At 29.9% G+C, this 20,545-nt stretch overlaps 2 protein-coding genes across 5 annotated transcripts; both read right to left on the bottom strand.

Annotated features, from left to right (window-relative positions):
• Positions 1-25: 25 nt before the first annotated feature.
• LOC145941751 (small ribosomal subunit protein uS12m-like) lies at positions 26-16,528 on the bottom strand. Of its 4 annotated transcripts, XM_083048029.1 has the most exons (5): positions 16,389-16,528; positions 16,045-16,092; positions 15,934-15,981; positions 12,232-12,456; positions 11,823-12,121 (listed from the first exon to the last, which is right to left on the bottom strand). In XM_083048029.1, the coding sequence occupies exons 1-5, from the start codon at positions 16,450-16,452 to the stop codon at positions 11,991-11,993; spliced, it is 516 nt and encodes a 171-aa protein (XP_082904155.1). In that variant the 5' UTR covers positions 16,453-16,528; the 3' UTR covers positions 11,823-11,990. The 4 variants fall into 4 exon arrangements, with proteins under 4 accessions (XP_082904154.1, XP_082904153.1, XP_082904152.1 ...); XM_083048027.1 differs by lacking the exons at positions 11,823-12,121; positions 12,232-12,456; positions 16,389-16,528 and adding an exon at positions 27-1,406 and having other exon boundaries at positions 16,045-16,091; XM_083048028.1 differs by lacking the exons at positions 11,823-12,121; positions 12,232-12,456; positions 15,934-15,981; positions 16,045-16,092; positions 16,389-16,528 and adding exons at positions 26-1,406; positions 10,887-11,355.
• Positions 16,529-17,355: 827 nt separating this feature from the next.
• LOC145942180 (uncharacterized) lies at positions 17,356-18,750 on the bottom strand. Its single transcript, XM_083048649.1, has 3 exons — positions 18,589-18,750; positions 18,272-18,416; positions 17,356-17,841 (listed from the first exon to the last, which is right to left on the bottom strand). The coding sequence occupies exons 1-3, from the start codon at positions 18,601-18,603 to the stop codon at positions 17,501-17,503; spliced, it is 501 nt and encodes a 166-aa protein (XP_082904775.1). The 5' UTR covers positions 18,604-18,750; the 3' UTR covers positions 17,356-17,500.
• Positions 18,751-20,545: the final 1,795 nt, after the last annotated feature.

The following is a 20,545-nucleotide window of genomic DNA, read 5'->3' as shown; positions in this document are numbered from 1 at the left end:
CAGTAATAAATAATATGTAGTATATATGTAGAGTATATATATGCGTTTTTATACAGATTACATATTTATGCACATATACTTTTATATATATATAAATTATATACATATACATATATATATATATAAATTATATGCATATACAAAAGCATACATATACGTACAACATAACATACATATATACTATATGCATTAACAATATATGCCCTACATATATACTAACATGTTTCGAATAATCGGTTGATATCGGATGTCAGATTATCAGATAAGATCATTGCTGTTATTATCGTATCCACACATTTGAAGAATTATATATTTAAAAAAGTATGTGTCATCAATCGATTTATATTATAGCCTTCTTTTTGTAACACATAGAATGTTCTGGATAATTGATTCTTCAACAATGTGTTTTCTTCTTGGAGATAGCTTGCCCAGATAGCAAGCTCGTCTTCCTTGGCCCTTCGAGCATCTCTAGAACGCTTAGCTGCTTCGTTGTTTTTCCTTCTTCTCTCCAAATAAGCAGCAGTCTTTTCATCAACAGTGCTGGTAGGTAATACCGGACTTTTGCTGGTTCGACGCATTTTAGGATTTGGTGCATTGCTGTGCACTTTTTTAACAGACTCGAGCATCTTTTCCCGGAATTGCAAGTAATTCCTTTTCGACTCAAAGTTAAACGTATGGTCGACTATCTCTCTCTCGAAAGATACATTTATAGGATTTAAAGAATCCTTCGTGTATGCTTTGAAAGGTCTTGGCGTCTTCTTTACCACATCAAACGCTGGTGATGACATTCCGACTTCGGCCGACGGCTCAGGCATAACTTTTAGCAGAAGGTTTTTGGAAGTTTCATCATTTGTCTGTAAAGATGATGTTGTTCCCACGTATGATGTAGACGTTGATGTAATTGTTGACGTCGCTACTGGAACCCTTATGGCCTGGTTGTTTAGATTCAAAGGTAACAGCGGACACAAAATTGGAGCCTCCATTGTTACGGTCGAAGATGGAACAAGCTGCTGTAAACTGCCGTTAATTTCATCGCCAACGTTGTAAAGGGACGGTTCGCACTTCTCGGTCATTTCCCTCGACGGGTTCTGCTTGGAAGATGACAATGACAGCGTCATAATGTGGCTCGAAAAAGGACCATGTTTTTCCGCATCCGATAGACGTGAGTGTTGATGTTGCTTGCTCGTATCTGCAGGCGAGCTCGGAGATAAACAGGCCGTTGTATTCGTGCTGGTTATAGGTGACACGGGGTTTTTGCATGATAAGTCTAGAACCGAATAATTCAGAAATTCATCCTCTCTTTCTGAATCTGAATTGGCCTTTTGCTTCGAACGATAAGATAAATCCCAAGTCTGAAGATCGTTCATGTTCTTTTGCTCCATTGTTTATGGTGTTTTTGTTGTTATCTGTGATGAAATATAATTTATTAATTAATATTTAAGTATTAAATTTAATCATTAATTATAACTGATTATTAATATTTTACATTGCAAATAAAAAAAATGTTGGAAATTTAAGAATATATGCAAAAAATTCTTAAGAAATATTATACCATCTGTTATAACATTCTGTTATGAGTTGTGAAGCTTATATCAAGTCTTTTTCGACGAAATTTTAATTAATTTGAAGATATTTAAATTCTGATCATCATACCACATACACTCACAATGTCAAGTTTTGTACAATTCAGATATAAGAACATTTTGTAAAATTTTAATTTTTTTAAAGAGAAAAATAATATACATTTTATTTAATTAATATTTTACGCTTTTAATATTTTTGAAAATTTATTTAATATTATAATATTAATATTAATTTTTATTTATTTATTAATATTAATATTTATTTAATTTAATACTTTTCTCTTTTTATATTACGCACATAAAGATAATATAAAGTTAATATAAAGGTAATATAAAGTTAATCTTATATAACATTTGTGTAATAATTAATATAAAACAGTTCTATTATTAATTATTCGTATCTGATTTCTAACGAAAAAAATAACTTTGCACTACGAGAAAATCTCGAAACGTAATGTGAGATCTATTCACAATGTAATGTTTATATGTAATAATTTATGCAATATCACTCAAAATTTACTCGAAATTGATTACTCAAGAAATTAATATGTACATGCATTAATAACAATGATAATGAGTGCTCTTGTATGCATTTTGCAAATTATCCTTTAATACTTTCTCAAGCGGCTGATCAGTAATTGAAAGTCTCTTGATAAGATTTTATCGATAAAAATATTGTGTAAAGAAATTTCTTATTGTGTAAGTTGATTAGACGTCATTAATACACGTATCTTAATTCTTAGACACGAATGCTTTAACACTCATTAAATAGCGTTGTCTACGCGTAATTTTTAAGAGAATGCATCATACCTAAATATTTTATGTGTTACGACTATCGAAAGAATTCGATAAAGTATGATATAAAGTATAAATGAAATATATATCACGAATAAAGTATTAAAAATAAGAATAAATGTGTGTATGTTAAATAAATTCATAAATAAGATAATTTTTATATTTTATATAGATTATAGCAATTGATTAAACTTAAATGTAATGCGCTGAATCTTATAAACGTCAAAATAATTAGATAAAATAATTGTACATGAATGAATTCAATTCTTTTGGTAGCAATGGCTTATACAAAGTATAGCACATATTGTAGTTATAATAAAATAAATCTATAATAAATTGAATTATTGAAAAAAATTATAAATTATGTGCGAAATACAAGATTATTTTCAATTTCTTTAACACAGTTTTGTACATATATTACAAATTCTGCGACAAACAAGATAAAAAAAATTGCGGAAAATTATTTAAACTTAAAATTTCTCTAACTGCAATCATATCAAATTATGAAGAGGTGACTCGCAAAAATTCTTTTCTTGCAAAATTATATCGAAATAAATTAGTTTTATCATATTTATATATCACAATTCGCATTCGACAGTTTAGATTAATAAAATATACAGAAAACTTTCTTCCGATTCTGTAAAATAAATGCACGTAGATGTGCATTTGTCTTATATTTTCAAGAAAAATAGACATTTTATAATAATTAATCAATATTTACAGTTATTTATTAATTTACGATCCAAAAGAAGACTCATCATAAGAATAAAGCGCAAAAATATTATTTAATATCCGATGGAATTCTTTCCATCGTAATTCGTTTATATAAATAAGTATCAATCTGCTTACCTAATAATTCAATCTTATTCCAAGGTTACACGAACTGATAACACAACACTATCAACGACTCGATATTTTCCTTAAGATTTCCCTATTATTTTATCCTTAAATCGTGATCGCAGATTAAAATACGTAGGAATGGAAGTATTGTGCCTTTTTCACATTCGATATCGTGTTCACTACGCGAAATGCCGTATTCGTCTAATCTTGGGGTTGAAGCGGTCAAGCTTATATAGTACCCTAAGGCCCCACATAAGAACCCTTAGGATAGGAAACATGGTGGGGAAACTGTGCTACCTGTTGGCCACAGTCCCGAAATCGGCACGTGTCTGTTGTTGGTGATTTTCAAATGTCACAAACTAGGACCACGCCCAAAAATCTCTAAGTTTCCGCCCAATTTCACTGATTGGAATTACACCATTTTTATTATCTGTTTCTTTTTTTGCCAAATATATATTACGAGATACAATAAATTTTTTTATTTTGAAATTTTTAACGACTGGAATGTGCGTAACATATTTGTCTTCTTCTCCTTTTCATGTGGATACCTTTCTTTGGAGACGTAATATCACCATTTTAATACTATAAGTCAGTCGCATTGACGTATATACAATGAAATAATGATCAACTAATGGACTGAGAATTATCGGTTATATTTTATAATTGATGAGAGCTTCTCTGATGCAACTATTTTATCAAAATCGATTAAAGCGATAATTAAGGCACGGTACTGATTAAGAATGTGAAGGATCAAGAAAAAAAAATGAGGCAAGAGTCCATGATTCGTAATATCTGCATTAAATACGACGTAATATCTGAATAGATTTTACGAATTATAAATGCTTATTTCTTTATTCTTATATATGTGTATATATATATAAATTTAGTCTAGTTTTTTTCCAATATATAAGTATTAAAGAAAAATTTTAAATGTAGTACATTAATATGTTAGTTAGTCAATACATTAATTAGTTAATACATTAATATGTAATTCACTTATTATGATCAAGATGATTTAAGTCTCTTTCTCTATTACAAACGTTGCGACATGATAATAGCGATATTTTCTTTTTGGATAGTCTAATGTCATTATTGAGCTAATCAGAGGAAATTAAAAATTAGAAAATTAATTTATTTTTCCGCAGCATTTCTAAAAATCTATTTATAAATTTAGAAACACAAATATATTTCCTCACATTTCTTTTTGTAAATTAAAATTTGCTTGAATGAGAAATATTGATGTTTGTCTCTCAAACTTAACGTTACCTCTCGCAAGAATTATCACGAATATTAAGTTGATAGTGATATAACTTTCTGGTTGATATCTCTTTTCTTATTCTTCGATTTTCCGTTATTCTGAATCAAATTTTCTTTAGTAAACTGAAACTAGAGAGGTGATATCCTGTACCACACACTTGTTACGTGATCATATGTAGAGTAAGAAAACGAGAGTGAAAATCAGAATAGCAATGGCATTTTTATTCTGTAAAACTGAGTGCGAATTAAGGGATAATTTTTAAATAGCGCGGAAAAATTCAGCTTTGATGATTTCAGAATAAAGGGATTTATCCGCATATTTAAATACATTAGAATATATTTAAATGTAGCATTTACACACAGTGTGAGAGAAAAAAAAATGTTGTAACACATCCGAATCGAAATTTTCCTTCTATTTTCAATCTCAATTTTTTTATGGATTAGCTAATTAGTTTATAGATTTTAGAGCATTTTGATTTAATGTCTTTAGGAATTGAACTCAAATAAGTAATAAATGAACAGCTTTTTAGAGGCTTAAAAAGGGCATTTTCGGCTAGAAATTAATAATTTTAAAAGAAAGTGATTTGACTGTTTAAAGGATCAAAGTAAATGTAAGATTGAAAGGTAAGATCGAAAAATTTTTTAGATATAACTGTTATAAACTAACTAAAGAACTGTTACAGTCAAAAGATTTATTTTCTTAGAATTAGCATGCATAAGGAGCAGAGTTATTGTCACAATAATCATTGTTTCTATGCCGATTCTTACAAAATGGAAGGCAAATTTCAAAAGAAAGGGTCACAATTTATTGTGACATTTCAAATTCAAAGGCAAAGAGTTAGACCATACATTATCGTCAAACGTGCTCGTAAATTGACCATAAATTTGCAAGTCCAAAGCTTCTTTGTGCACAGTACCGCCTCACCCAAAGTTGCATGCAAATGTCATTCAATAGAAAATAGAAAGACATTAAAACTTGTCCATTAAATTTCTTTAGCCTTACCGATTACTTTGTCAATATTAAAATAAAGGATTTGTCTTGTGTATAAGAATTATTTCTATTCGTTTTAATAACTTTTACTATTGTATGTCCTATGATTTATCGAGTCAAATACAATACAAATTGAAAAAGTCAAAAATTGAAATGCGCTTTATATCTCTAAAAATTCATCTGATTTTAAAACATTTGATACAACAATGAAAAAAAAAGAGAGAAAGAAGATGAGTCAGGTTGCGGGAGAAGTTAAATCGAATTAACAAATTTCTCGTGTTTGAAAAAAAATATGATTGAAATCTTAAGAGTGTGATTATTTTCTGACAATGACAAATTAATACATGTTGAATTGAATAAAAGTATAATCAAAGGAAAGCTCACGATACATTCACACACTATTGTTTCTTTCTTCGAAATAAATAATCGGAATTTTATTTCGTAAAAATTTTTATATTTTTTTTCAATATCCATTGGATTTTTCACTCCTGATTCGCGTTAAAAAAAAGACTTGTCGGCCTGTACTAAAATGAAAATGAAAATCATCGGAAGGAGAATACGCTTGAATTACGACTCACACGGACTTTACGTTTTATTATGTCGGTGTCTAGCGATCACGCCAAATTTAGTCATCTCTTCTAGGCCTGGTTAAAGCGTCTTGTCATTCATAGAAAAGCACTTCTGCGCTCAATTCATCGCGTACCGCCTCCTTTCCCATGATACAAATTTTCGCTGCCCTTTTGGCTGCATAACCCATATCTTCTATGGTGTCCACGAACGACCCACAACCCGTTATTTTCCGAAGTTTCCCGGGACGATCCCGACTACGGATGAATGCATTTCGCTATTTGCATCTGCTGCACACTCACACACAGACGCACGTCCACGGTATATCCTCTCGTAACGGTATACCGGATGAAAACGTATCTATCCTGTCGGTTTTTCCGAAATGCCTGAATTTGCGAGATTGTCACGAGTAGCCAGATGTACCGTTAGCCCTAATCATATTCTCGAATGACAGAATCCACGGTAAAAATGCGGAACGCAAACATTTTTTGAGAAAAAACAATTAATAACAAATAAAGCGTATTTATAAAAATTGACGTATAATATGGATCGGCTCTTTCGCTGTATATTCAAAATTTATGTGGAGAGAATGTTATAATATATAGAGGTACGCAGTATACACACCTTATTATTGCCACACAAATTGTAAGACGTCGTAAGATAGCTGCGTGCTTTCATCACGCAATGTTTACGTGATTCCTTGTTGATTTCTCGACCGTGTAATCGTGATCAACGTAATCGTGATCGATTTATTTGTGGATCCATTATTTACTTGGTAATTAGTCTAATGACTAATATGACGATTCACGTAAATGATTCAACTGAATGACTAATTAAGGATTGATAAAAATATTACATCGTTTTCACGCGCAGCCAAACTTTCTCTCCAACAATATAAATGTTTTTATATACATAATAACAGAATCCATTTCTTTAACATCAACTTATATTTAGAAGATTTAAAAATACAAATTTCTAATCACACCAGACTGATAAACCATCGGAAGATCATTAAGAGATAACCGACGTGATAACGGCTATTTCCGTTTAATGTTTTGTGTACCTAATGTTCCATATGTTGTGTAACTTATATTTAACAAGAAATTATTATAACGGAAGATTATTTTTTGAATGTACACTTAGAAAAATTCGACAGAGAAGTTAGATAATTTTCAAAGACAATTTATTTAAAAAATTGTTAAAACACCTCAATTTAGACAACAATTATTAGAGTCATATAAATTTTAATATCCTTCTCTTAATTAGATTGGATCATGTGGCTTTAATTTGCGGAGTCTATCAAATATTATCTTTTGAAATATAACCATTATTATACAAAATGGTTACATGTTATTAATATCGTACATAATACCGTTGTTATATATGAGGCAAACATTTTTCAAAAGACCGACAATGGAAAAAGTAAAATAAAAGGAGAAAATAAAAGGTTAAAAAGAAAAGGTTAAAATAAACGACAACAATGAGTTAAAAACACGAAATGCATTCCATTAAGCGAAGATACAATAAAACTTAATGTTTCGTTTAAGGCTAAAAGAATCGTTAGTTTTCTGTTTGAAGTATACCGAATATTGTACAAACTATACATATTTTCTTCTTCAAAAATCTCTCTTTGGCTGCATTTCATGAATAATCTGTATACTATGTTTATATTTAAATTCACAAAAAAGAACATGAAAAATGTATGAGATTCTCTTATAACATTTATATACTTTAAAACATATAAAGTAGAATCTAAAAAAATTAATTGTGGACTCATCGTATTTTTTCCTCAAACTTTTTATTATATAAGAAAAATGTATACGTATCGTACTTATTAAAATATTGACAACATTTCAGAGATTGTTTCTTTCTGAATGTCTGTGCTACAAAATTTATTATTGATGTTCGCTTTTTGATATGCATTTTCTTTTATACTTTTGATTTTTTGTATGCGACGATATTGTATTGTGTGCCTTATTGTATTTAATACAATTATTATTATTACTGTAACTTGTAACTATATAAAGTTTTTTTTCGCATATTAACCTTATTTATTACCGAATTATTCTGTCTTCTATTTTTTTTAACTCTTCGAAACTTGACGCGTTTGAAACATATTTAATTTGATCTGTTATTAATTTATCTAACACTGAAATTAGTCGGTCTTCCTAAAAAAAAAAAAAAAAAGAAAGGAGGAACATTACATATAGCCTCATGGTGATATGAGATGGCCTAAAAAAGGAACACACACAACACACTACTCTTCAATGGTAATTATTTTTCAATTTATCTTGTAAACTGACCACCAAAGTCGTGTCATCTTTTCTTTTAAGGTTGCGCATATCTACATTCATTTCTGACAGAAAATTCCTCTCACTTTACACAAAGTGTCTACTCCCTCTAAATGACATGGAAAATTTAAATTCTCAAAAATTACTTTTGTATCTGGAAAAATCAAGAAATTTTTTACAAAATTTGAGACACTCTGTTTATAGTATTACTCGATAGGATAGACCATTTCACATTTAATTTGTATCACTCGCGAATAGATTTTTTATAAATAAATATCAGAAAATATATAAAGAATATATCTATGCTAAAGACTTGTTTCTCAAATTTTAAAATTTATATAAAAATTATAATTATGTAAAATATCACAAATCGATATTACTATCTTGCAAATTAATTTTAAAAAATTAAATTAAATTTGATTTCATCTAAATACTAAATATCAGGTTAACAACAGAAATCAAAATCTCCTCATGAAATCATATATTAATCATATTGTTAATTCTATTTTCATAAATATTTCTGTAAGAATCAAATTAAATTACTCGCTAATATTGATATTAATTTTTCAAATGGAATAATTTTATTAAATATTATGTAAAATAACAGCATATATATGAAATAAAACACTCATAATGTAGAAAGAGTAGCAGTGTGTGTGTCAAACTATACAAATGTAGGAGCAGAAATGCATTCGGAGTAGCATGGTGTTCGGTTACTAAGCTGAAGGGCAAAGAGTTGACAAACCTTTATTCAACATGTATTTGAGAAACCTTCGAGAGCACCATAGTCATTTGAAAACTTAAATATTGTAAACTTTCTTTCGGCATCATTGTTGAATCAGTTCGTCGCGACGATTGTGTCAGAAGATACTTTGTGCGCGTCTGTGTTTGAAATGTTTCTGCATTTCAAACAAAATTTCAAGTTTCATTTCTCAAGTGTATAATGTGTCGAATGTGTAAGAATACTTTTGTCGGGTTTTGTAGGGATTTAGATCAAATTAAAATGTGATTAATTAGATCGATTAATTCGCGGCGTTGAACAGTTTGACTGATTAAGAATTGACGATGAAGAGCTAAAACAATATCTTTGTATGTGTGTTATAAATAATATCTTTGCGTGTGTTATATGGCTATATAAATAAAAAATAAATAAATAATATTTTTCTGATAATACATAAAATTTTAAATTATATTCGATAAAATGACGTTATGAATATTCCTGTATTTTACGTATTAATTATCATAATTATCATAATGTTTAGGCTGAAGACTATTATTTATTATGGATAGACTTTCATTCTTAATGTTCTCGATCATTAGGAATTGTATTCTTGATAAAGACTACGCAATTAATGGCATTAGCGCTTGCCTAAGATATTCTATAATATATTACTCATTCTATCGTCGTTTGTTGAGTTTTTGACGGTATCACATTAAGACTGTAAAGATTATTTTTCAGGCTCACTATCTGTTAAAATAAAAATATAATAAAATATAAAATAAAATAAAAAAATTAATAAAATATAAAACAAACACATTTAAGATGATATACACTAATCAATATTTTAAATATACTATAATGCCAGAAGTGTCAAAGGATTTAAAAAATTTTAATGGAATTACAAGTTCAGATCATATTCTCGATATTTCGAAATTTCGAGAACATATATATGACGCGTTTTTTTCTCATAAATAAGTTTTGTGTAACAAATTTGAACAATACCATTGATTATTGCGAATCGATTTGCATGAAATAAAAATTAATTGAATGAATCTAATTATACTAGACTAATTATGTAAAGAAAAACATACACATTCTTTTACAGAGAGATTGGGCTTTTCTCAGGTGTTTTGCCTGATTATAATAAATTAATTTAAATTTAAATGTTTATTAATTAAAATGTATATGTTTAATAATTAAAATTTAAATTAATTAATAAATATTTTTACCGCGCGCATTTTTTTATTTATTTTGACGTAACAATTAGCTTTTTTTGAGTTATTAATTAATTTTCGTGGAAAATGTGTTTTTAATAATACTGTGGCAAAACTACTTCGAAGAATTGTTTAAAAACAAAAACCTTTAGAAATAAATCATAATTTTACAATATAAAAATTTGTTTCTTAAAAAGTTTATTATCAATAAACTCGATGAACTCGAGTAATTGACAATGACGTCAGATGTATTTCTCACAAAATAGGGGAGACGTTACGGTTTAATAGAACATTCTGGCGTACGCACGCCTCGTGGCGCTTGGTAGTATCATTATCCCTTGGGACAACTGGAGCCGAATCTTATAACAGGTTCTCATTCATACACATACACACATATAGCATTTAATTAAAAATATGCTAATAAAAAAATTAATATAGATAAGGAAATCGGAAATATATATTTTAAATAATCTTTGCACTCTTAAATGTGAAAAGAGCTACATTTATAATACAACGATTATAATCATCTCAGTTTTGCGAAAACATAAATTAAATTGTATGATTAAAATGGAAAAGTATATAAAATAATGTGTAAGTAAAAAATGCATTAAGCAACGATTTTCTTACCGTTATCCATGCAAGAAAATTATTGATGTAAGATTCTATGCAAGACGTTTTCTTTGTCGCCGAAGGGTTCCAATTCAGGTTGAGAGCCGGACTTCCCAAAATGTTGGAATATTGGTCAGCATGTCATATGGTCAATAGTGAGTGGCTACGTGGGCGAAGATGGAGATTGCAGGCTGCAGATGCGTAAAGTTCACGTCCGTAATAATGTCGAGAGAGGAGGCTGTGCCAACCCTTTTCCCACTATGACATCTCGATGCGTATTGTCCGTTAAGCCGTATGGTTTCAGGTAACGGTGAACGCAGGGTGCAGATTCGGACGGCACAAATCGAAAACTGTGTCAAAGGACCGCAATTTGCTAAGGGCTATCTCGAAACCGTGACGAAAATCACTTTCCAATCGCGTTCGTGCAGGCAATACTTTGATCGATTATGCGACATATGTATTAGAATAGCGTCAACTGTAACAATCTCAACAATATCTTCAATGCTCGTTAAAAAACTATATCAGATTCTTTATATTCATCGTATAAACTATTTATTTTTCATATTATTCTCCTCAAAAAAATTAATCAATCTCATGATAGTTAGGTAACTTATGACAAAAAATGAAATGATATTTAAATGATCAATAAGATTTGTTTTCTATTGAAAAGACGTTTTATATTGTATAAATACATTTCTTATTGCATATTAAAATATAAATCTGTTTCAATATTTTATAATTTTTTGTTACATTGAAAAACCTTATTAAAAAAAATTAAAGTCATTCGAAATCGAGTTGAGAGAATTAGCGGAAATATTACAATTATTTCATGGTATAATCGATATTAAAAATATTTCTATATATTTGCTTCAAAATATTATTAATATGTAAATCGCAGAAGTATTTGAATTATAGAATTCTTAAAAAGTTAATAAAGAATAGCACTCCTTCAAATATTTTAAGAAATAATTATTATTTTTACACATACTTATTGTAAATATTGTACATAATTAATAGAAGTATACGTAATAACGAGCGATACATTTGATGTTTTTTCTGATGACAAAAATTATGTTTGGTAGCAATAGCTGTAACTTGATAACAATTAATTAGAATTACAAACTATTCGCGCTTAGCTACATGTGGCAAGTCGTACTTTCCGCGAACGCATTTAATTTTGACACCAGGAACATCTCGCAATCGACCAACCCTGCAGAGTACTATATTGTGTTCTTGTAGATTATGACCGATTCCTGAAATAATTTAATTCACCTAAATTCTCCAACATGAATTACGAGACTCCAAGCTTCAAAATATCCCTTGCTGGGATCGTTTGCTGCAAGTAATGAATTATGAATCTTACCAGGAACATACGCCGTCATTTCTCTACCGTTCGATAATCGTACAATAACACATTTGCGATTCGCGGAATTAGGCTTTTTCGGTTTCTTGATGACGGTTTTCAAGACAACGCCCTTCATAAATGGCGCGCCGTTGAAAGGATTCTTCGAAGGTTTGGGTTTCTTATACGGTCCATTTCTTCTTATCATTTGCCGCAATGAACTCCCTAATCTGATCTGCCCTAGTCCTGAATCAATATGAATAATTCACGCAATTGTTCCTTGTAATTGCGCGAAAAATGATTTGAATAAAAGATAAAAAGATAAAATTATCTTGCGAACCTATTTGAATTTGTGTAATTATTGGAGAAATTTTTCATACGATTAGTATAGCCACACTTATACTTAAATACTTATCAATGTATATTACGATTGATTTGTAACCGTTCTGTGATGAAACTTATAATTTTAGAATTTTAGAATTTTTATTTAAGAACGTTATGTCAAAAAGTCATTATCAGTGTTATATTTTACGCAATACGTGTAAAGTTGACTTTAACTAATTAATTTTCTTTCTTTCTTTCTTTAATAAATTGCGAAACAGTTTTGTAGGGTTGCTTTCTGAGGGCTTGAAACAAATAAGTAAATGCACTTACAAGTAATTTGTATAATTTATTGCAATTAATTTGTAAGTATTGTGAAAGAATTATATTATTGATACGCCTAAATTGCATTCTTTCTCTTTCGTATTTTATGAAACAGTCTTTCTAGAAAAGCAAGAATTATTTTGTTAACGGAATTTCTCAAAGAAACCGAAAACTTTTCGCAAGTTTTGCATGAAAAGTGGTAGTCCTATTGTCAAAATATGAAAAATGGCATTTGAAAAATGATGCTTGACATCTGAAACGAAGAACTCTTTTACTCAAGCGTGCAAAAGTTTACTTAAGCAAAGTGTTAGAGAAAAAGCCGCAATCAAAAGGAAGCCTCTTTTGCTGTTACTTTTACTTAATCTTTTGTCCTTTAGAATTTATTTACAAAATTACAATTGATTTGATAAATAGCAAAACGTTAATAGACAGATAGGTATGTGCGAAAAGATAAAAGTAACAAAAGTATCTCATTCGCAAAATAAATGTCATTATTTCACTGTTATGTTATTTCCAAATATTTCATAATAAATTTATTCATAAAGTTTTCGTGTAATTTTGAATATAAAAATTATATATAAAGATTTTTCAATTCAAAATCAATTATAAATATAGCTTATAGTTCCTATAAATTAATCCATGTGATTTCAAAAACTTGTTTAACTTTTAAAATAAATATAAATAATATTCTGGAACTTTTTAAAAATCTTAAATCTCATATAACAACAGATCTTCTAATATTTAATTATATTTTACACAATTATTTAATACTTATTTTATATCTCTTTAACTTTATCATTATATCGATTTAAACATCAATATTCCTAATATCATCAATATGCTTCATGGAATAAAATTTGACATATCGCAAAAAAAGATGTCGCAATTTGGGAAGTCGTGAAACTTTATTTGAACCGCTCTAGATGGATGCTCGTTACGAGATGATCATTCTTTGACAGTGAAATGTTGGAGAAATGACGTGACAATTTCTTGATGCGGCTGAACCATGTGACGTTCCGCAGGGGTCTACGGAAGAAGACCGTTTCCATTGTTGTTCACTTCGAGATTCGACTGACCACCGTCAGCCAATATACGACAGATGTCCAAAGCCGGACATTCACTAATCCGACCTAAGTTAGGGTTAACTAAACTAGAAACGCCATTATGCAGGAAAGGCAAACCCCTTTTTCCGAAGATGAATGCGCAAGATTACATTGCGAAAATTTTCGATGTCGCTGTTGCGCCTTTGTTACATAGCCACAAGACTTTCTTTCCCTTTCCTCTTTTTTTTTCACCATTTACTAGAGAACTCTTTTCTATTGTGTTTACAAGCTTATGATTGAAAGAATGCATTTCTTCGTCACAGTTGCTGATCGAGAATTTCGAAATGCATATCTAATATTACAACATAATATATTGAAAATTTATAATTAATAATAAATTTTACACATATACAATATTTGTTTTTGTAAATGATTAATTATATTTGATACTCGAGATTTTTTCATCTAAGCAACTGAAAAAGTCGTAATCTTTAAATCTTGAAATAAAATAAATCTTGAATCGACATATAAACATTGCAATCTAAAAGATTCTGTATGTGGGAAAATATATAAAAACCTATATATAATGTGAAATAATTCAATCTCTCTTGAATCAGATGACAAATTAAAAATAGATATTTGCAGAAACTAACTACAAATAAAAACATTACATTTGACATTATCAAATAGATGAAATTTTCAATTTTGATAAGACGTCATTTGCAAACGCTCTCATAAGTGTCTTTCATGAATGGTTCACACAGGGGCCCAGCCCTTTGTAGGGACGCGAGAAAAGCGGAAAGGGGAAAACACGCGAAAACCGTTCTCGTACGCCTGATTCTCCCCAGTGACAACTGGTCAACCGCAAATGGACACGTCACCCCCTCAATTCCCAACGATTTTCGTTGGTCACAGGGCACCGTCTTTACGCTGTCCGAGCCCTTTCTTGCGAATAGGATCCCTTTCTGCATTTTGAGATCTCTGTAGGGATCAAAGAGGTGAAAGCTGCGTGTATTTTCGCAGCGGAAGAATATGAGATGGGAAATTTGGTCGACTTCCTTCCAAATCTCGAACACTCCTTTCGCGCTTGCCGAACCCGAGAAAATCGCAGAGATGCGTATCTGCAAGACCGCCTATGGATGATCCTCTCTAGGACCATTTCGCAGTTACGAGAAATACGAGGAATGCTCCTGACATTTTACACGGAATATATTGTGATTTCACATATTTCAATAAATGAGTTATTAAACTCTCTCTATCAACCTGTTTCTCATATCTCCATCTATATCTCAATTTTTGATTTTCAAGAATTTATTTTACTTTTTATATGAATGAAAAATGTTTGTTTTTACACGTTTGATTTAATTTTGCATACTTTTGTAAATATAATTTAAAAGTATTTAAATTTAGTTCAAGATAAATTATCATTAAACGTTTGTTACTTTCATTAAATAAACAGAATTTCAAAATGTTGCATATCATTAATAGCTCTAATTAAACAATTTTAATAGATTTTTCTCAAATAGATTTTTTACAAATAATTTAAAAGTAATAAATTAAAATAATTAATAATAATTCAATATAAATAATAGATAGTGAATACAATTATGTAAATTTGTTTTAAATAAAGCTATAGCAAAATATTATTTATAAACGACATATATAGGCATAAACTAAGTATTCTATGTTCATAAAACAAAGTTGATAACAGACTATTTAAGAGAGTATTTCAAAAATATTTCTTTCTTTGTTCCATATCCTGTAGTCACAGTTTTTGTTATTTCTCTCAATATCAAACTGCTAATTGCCGGAAATGACAGACAGTATGAAAAATCGCCGTCATTATGAAAATATATATTCATCCGCATATATTGTAGATGAGATATATAAATATTGATCTATATATTAATGCTGATGTTTGAAGACATTATTCAGAATATAAAAAGACCAATTTTTTGTTATAAATGTGGAAAATTATTATTATATATATAATGTTCGCATGTGTATGTATATAAAAACTTAAACATTTAATTACCTTGCAATGCTGTATTCACACATGTTCTTGCGGCATTTAGTATGTTTCCTGTTAATACCAAGGACAAGATGTCAGTTTGTTATTAGATAAACTCATAACGTGCAGAATTACCTTGACTATAATTATTCCCATAGAATTTCGTCAGACTCGACGCGCTACCTGAAATAAAAAGAAAATTCATTTAAGTTAACAATAAAATAGCATCACAAGTATACGTGCAACTAGATACATAGAATATTCTTTATATACATTACAATGGATATTGTATCTATATATTAAAAACTAACTTTTAATAAAAAATAAATTAATTAATTATAAATGAGTTTTTCGTTATTAAGACAATCATTTTGATACTTTTTCCTTTTTTACTAAATGCTAGGGGTTATATTAGAGGTTAGGTGATTAAGAAAGTGTGTTGTGTGTATATTTAAATTATACCACGCAGTGATCCGTACCTTGGGTAGAACTTGCTATGCAAGCTCTTGCTATGTTCATTACACTTCTGCCCAGGATATTCATAATTAACGTAATTAATACACTTTCTTTACAACACTTAACCTCATGCTCACATTAATAATAGGCTGCTGGACGTCTAGCGGCGACAAACAAAACTAGGTATAGAAATTCTACTTATGCCGACTGCAAATAACTGAAATATGTACGAATGAAACTTTTCTTGCAAAACTTATTTTTTTGGAATTTGTTTATAATATTTAAATCTATCTTATATTCGCGCAAAAATATTTTATACAAGTACTTATTTAAATTTTTATTACATTCTTTTTACATAGAAAATCATGTTATTTTTAATGTATATTAATTATCTTATTTAAAAGAAGTATATACGTAGAAAAAATCTTCGCATATGTAATCATATACATATATATTATAATTATATATAGAATGTGTCCCTATGTACTCTTTTTTTCTATATAGTCTCTATTTGTTTATAAGAAAAATAATTAGACGAATAATTTATTTAACCAACTTTTTTTATGAAAATTTTAGTAAAATTTACGCAATTAAATTATACAATATTCTATATTTTATACATAATTATAATGCAATCCTAAACTTGATTTTTTCTTAAAAAAAAAAAAAAAAATACAAATATAATACAAATTATTCTTCTAATAAAATTTCAAACAAAATTTATAACATTACCGTTACAAATTACAGTTATCATGACTGTTATACGGTTACAAAGAACTTATCAAGGAATTAGAATTCTACAATTATGTGAAACAAATTCTTTTACAGCTTCTCTTAACCATTCTCGATCTAATAACAATGACAATTTTTTATTCCTGACGTAAGTACATCTTGGCACATATAAAAAGGATGAGCGGCATCGTGCTAATGAGATTACTAATCGCAATGTCTCTGTCGCACGAGAAACGCCATAGAGAAAGGCATTCCAAGTTATTAAAAAGTGAAAAGTTTATTCAGAAATCGCATTGATACAAAGCTTGAAAATAATTGTTTGAAAAGGAATATAAAAAGGGATATAAAAAGGGATCGAAAAAAGATTTATATCAGTATATATCGATTAATATTGCTCATATCTTCACCATCCATGACGATAACCGGTGCTAAGACCAGTGGTGTGTCCCAATCCTGCATCATATCCGTACCCTGCTGCGTTATATCCAAGGCCTGCTGTATTGTATCCGAGTCCTGCTGTGTTGTATCCGAGTCCTGCTGTGTTGTATCCGAGTCTCGCTGTAGCATAACCGAGTCCTCCTGAATTGTAACCTGGTCCACCGTGTCCGAAGGCACCGTATCCCAGACCGCGGGAATAATCGGGACGATGCGACGAATATAGGGGCGCGTTATAGCTATGGGAATAGACAGGTGCAGAGACACCATGATCTAAAGAAGCGCCGCCGAGATAGCTCTGTCCGTACCCTAAAATTAGAAGGATGTCAACATTATTAGACCAAAATAAAATTAATGGAATTGTTTAATTTCTTCTGTAAATTATTCTATATATAAATATTTATATTATTTTATTGTAAATAATTTATATTATATTTTCTTAATTACTATATAAAAAAAGTATTATTTCGCACAATAAGATTTTGTCATTTTTATCCGAAATTTTTGCGTCACACAGTTTCTAGTTGAAAAAATATTAAAACATTAGCCCACGCATGAATCTAATTAAGAATTTGTGGCAAATTGTTAAAAAGAGATCAAAGAAGTGAATATAACAAATACAATTGATAAGTAATTTACCAAAATTTCATTATTCATTATGACAACAATGTTCCCCGAATAGAAAAAAGGTTGTCACATCATCAATATTATATAACAAAAAAATGTATATAAAGCTCACCTGCTGCGCTGGCTAAAGAATTCCCACGAAGCCCAGAGCCTCCAAAGCCTTGATTTAAACCCAGGGCGCCTCTTTTGTCTCGTCTCTTCACCTGTGTCTCTTCGCCAAAAATTGGCATTGTTAGACCGAGAATGGTTAACAGAAGCTGTAAAAGAATTTGTTTCACATAATTGTAGAATTCTAATATGTAATATTCCTTTCTAATGACATTCAAAAAGATACAAAAAATAATGCAGAAGAAATTATGTTTTTTTAACCGTTGCGAATTAGTATATCATATTTTTAAAAAATGCTGGAGAAGAATAAAAATTACTTACTAATATAGCATTCATGATGACGATGATACGGCGATGCAAGGATCACTATTGAAAGTGTTATGGACCTGACGAGACGCACCCCCTTTTATACCCTGGTAGAGTCTTTTCTCACAGCATTGCATCTTACCGAGACGAATTATATGCGTGTAGATGTATCATATATCCACGCAGATAGAATATGCACACCTAGATAGATAGAAACATAGCAGTTAGCGATAGTAAAGTTAAGAAGGTAGAGGTACGCGTGGCTAATACGCCTTTCTAAAATGATTTTTCTATAGCGCACTCGTCACGAAAATTCTTTGTTAAACCGCGAGATCGGCATCGATGGTGGGAATTAAAAGTCGATCGATCAGTCACTCGAAGGAGAATCGACATCATTGTTCTTCCACAATATCTGAGTTAATCTAAAGACAACGTTAAAGTTACGTCCTCTTCGAATTTTTTCTTTTAATATGTCATTTAACTTACTTTTCTCGTTGCTAATTAAAACAACATAAAGTCTTAGATTCATGAAATACTCATCATCTAGTCATTTTTTTGTCTACATTATAAATAAAATTATAATTTGAGAAAAAGAATTTCATTTCGGAATGAGTAATTTAATCTTCATGAATATGAAGAATATATCATGCGCGATGTTTCTTTTTTTCTTCAGTATATCTACTGCATATACATATTTAAAGATGTATCCTACAAGTATAGTTTTCTCGACCTAAATACGCGACAATGCAAGACTCATTTTAATCCACTTATATGATATAGTGACATGCATTTTCCGCGCATCTTAAAATTCGCTTTCTTTCATTTTTAATTTTCGTTGATAATTTATCGTATGTCACACAAATTGACGAAATATAGGAAAGAAAGAAAAGACAAACAAAAGATATTTGAAAATTTGGCATAAAATTTGGAATCGACCTTTGCTTCTTCCATTTTTTTTTTCTCAAAAAAACTTGCCAATAACAACTTGAAAATATTTATAGAAAATACAGCAAAGAAATATTTTGTTAAGAAATTATTTTCTGTGCAAGACAATATACAATTTTTACTTTTAATTAAATAAATTTGAGAATAATCTTTCAATTATCTATCTCCTAACTCGAATATTAAAATGCAAGACAATAACTTCCTTTTTTAAACTCAATTATGAAATAAAAAATCAAGTGCTTAATACGGTGGCGTATATCATTGTCTGATGTAAGCGTTATCTTCATGTTAGCTCGACGCGTGCATGGAATAATCACCGTTTTACAAATGGATAGCCATGAACTCGATTCGACAACAGGTTGTTATTAAATTAGCAGAAAAAATCCAAAAGGATCGTTAATCATATGGGAAAGAGGGCACGAGATAAACCTTCGAGCCTTGGAAAAAGCCCTTGAGGCCTATGTAGCCTTACGTCAGGCGCACGATAGGTTTAATGATATGTCGATGCACGTCACACGATAAAGCATGTCATATCGCTAATTTTCTGCGGGGGAAGAGGAGAAAGGTGTTAATCATGCGCGCATCAAAGGTCATGCGCGAATGGCTCTGTTGCGCAAATCAAGCGCAATGAGAGGGTTGCATCGACACACCCCGCTTCAATCACATCCACAATCGCGAAATTTAGGATATTGGCAGATACCGGATGTAGACACTAGTAAAAGTTTCGGTTGTACACCTTTTGCCACGTCCTGTGTCATCCTGTCTGTTTTTTTTTTCTATACTTTGTTCTTCAACTTTTAACGCGCTTGACTAATCAATTTAATTTTTTGATTACGTATAAGGATTAAATGCTTGTATTTAACACCAAAAAAAATAAAAATTTCCTACTAGAAAATCGTAGAAGTTCTATACAGAACAGACAAATAATAATATAATTTTTTTAAGTTTAATGGCAACATTTTGATTAAATCTTTATAATAATAATATTTGTGTTGTATGAAACTGAAAATTCTTTCTTGATTTTTTA

Source organism: Prenolepis imparis, unplaced genomic scaffold (genome assembly GCF_030444845.1).
Source record: "Prenolepis imparis isolate NDT839.2.m4 unplaced genomic scaffold, iyPreImpa1.0 SCAF_10, whole genome shotgun sequence".
Lineage (NCBI taxonomy): Eukaryota > Metazoa > Arthropoda > Insecta > Hymenoptera > Formicidae > Prenolepis > Prenolepis imparis.
Note: the sequence above shows the minus strand (reverse complement) of the source record. Positions and strands in the feature narration are given on the sequence as shown.

Bases quoted from the DNA above. Each gene is read 5' to 3' on its own strand.
- LOC145941751 (XM_083048027.1), bottom strand. From the start codon at position 1,382: ATGGAGCAAAAGAACATGAACGATCTTCAGACTTGGGATTTATCTTAT.
- LOC145942180 (XM_083048649.1), bottom strand. The intron at 17,842-18,271 runs GTGAGCTTTATA...TTCTAATTTTAG, and splicing joins TTCTTTAGCCAGCGCAGCAG to GGTACGGACAGAGCTATCTC.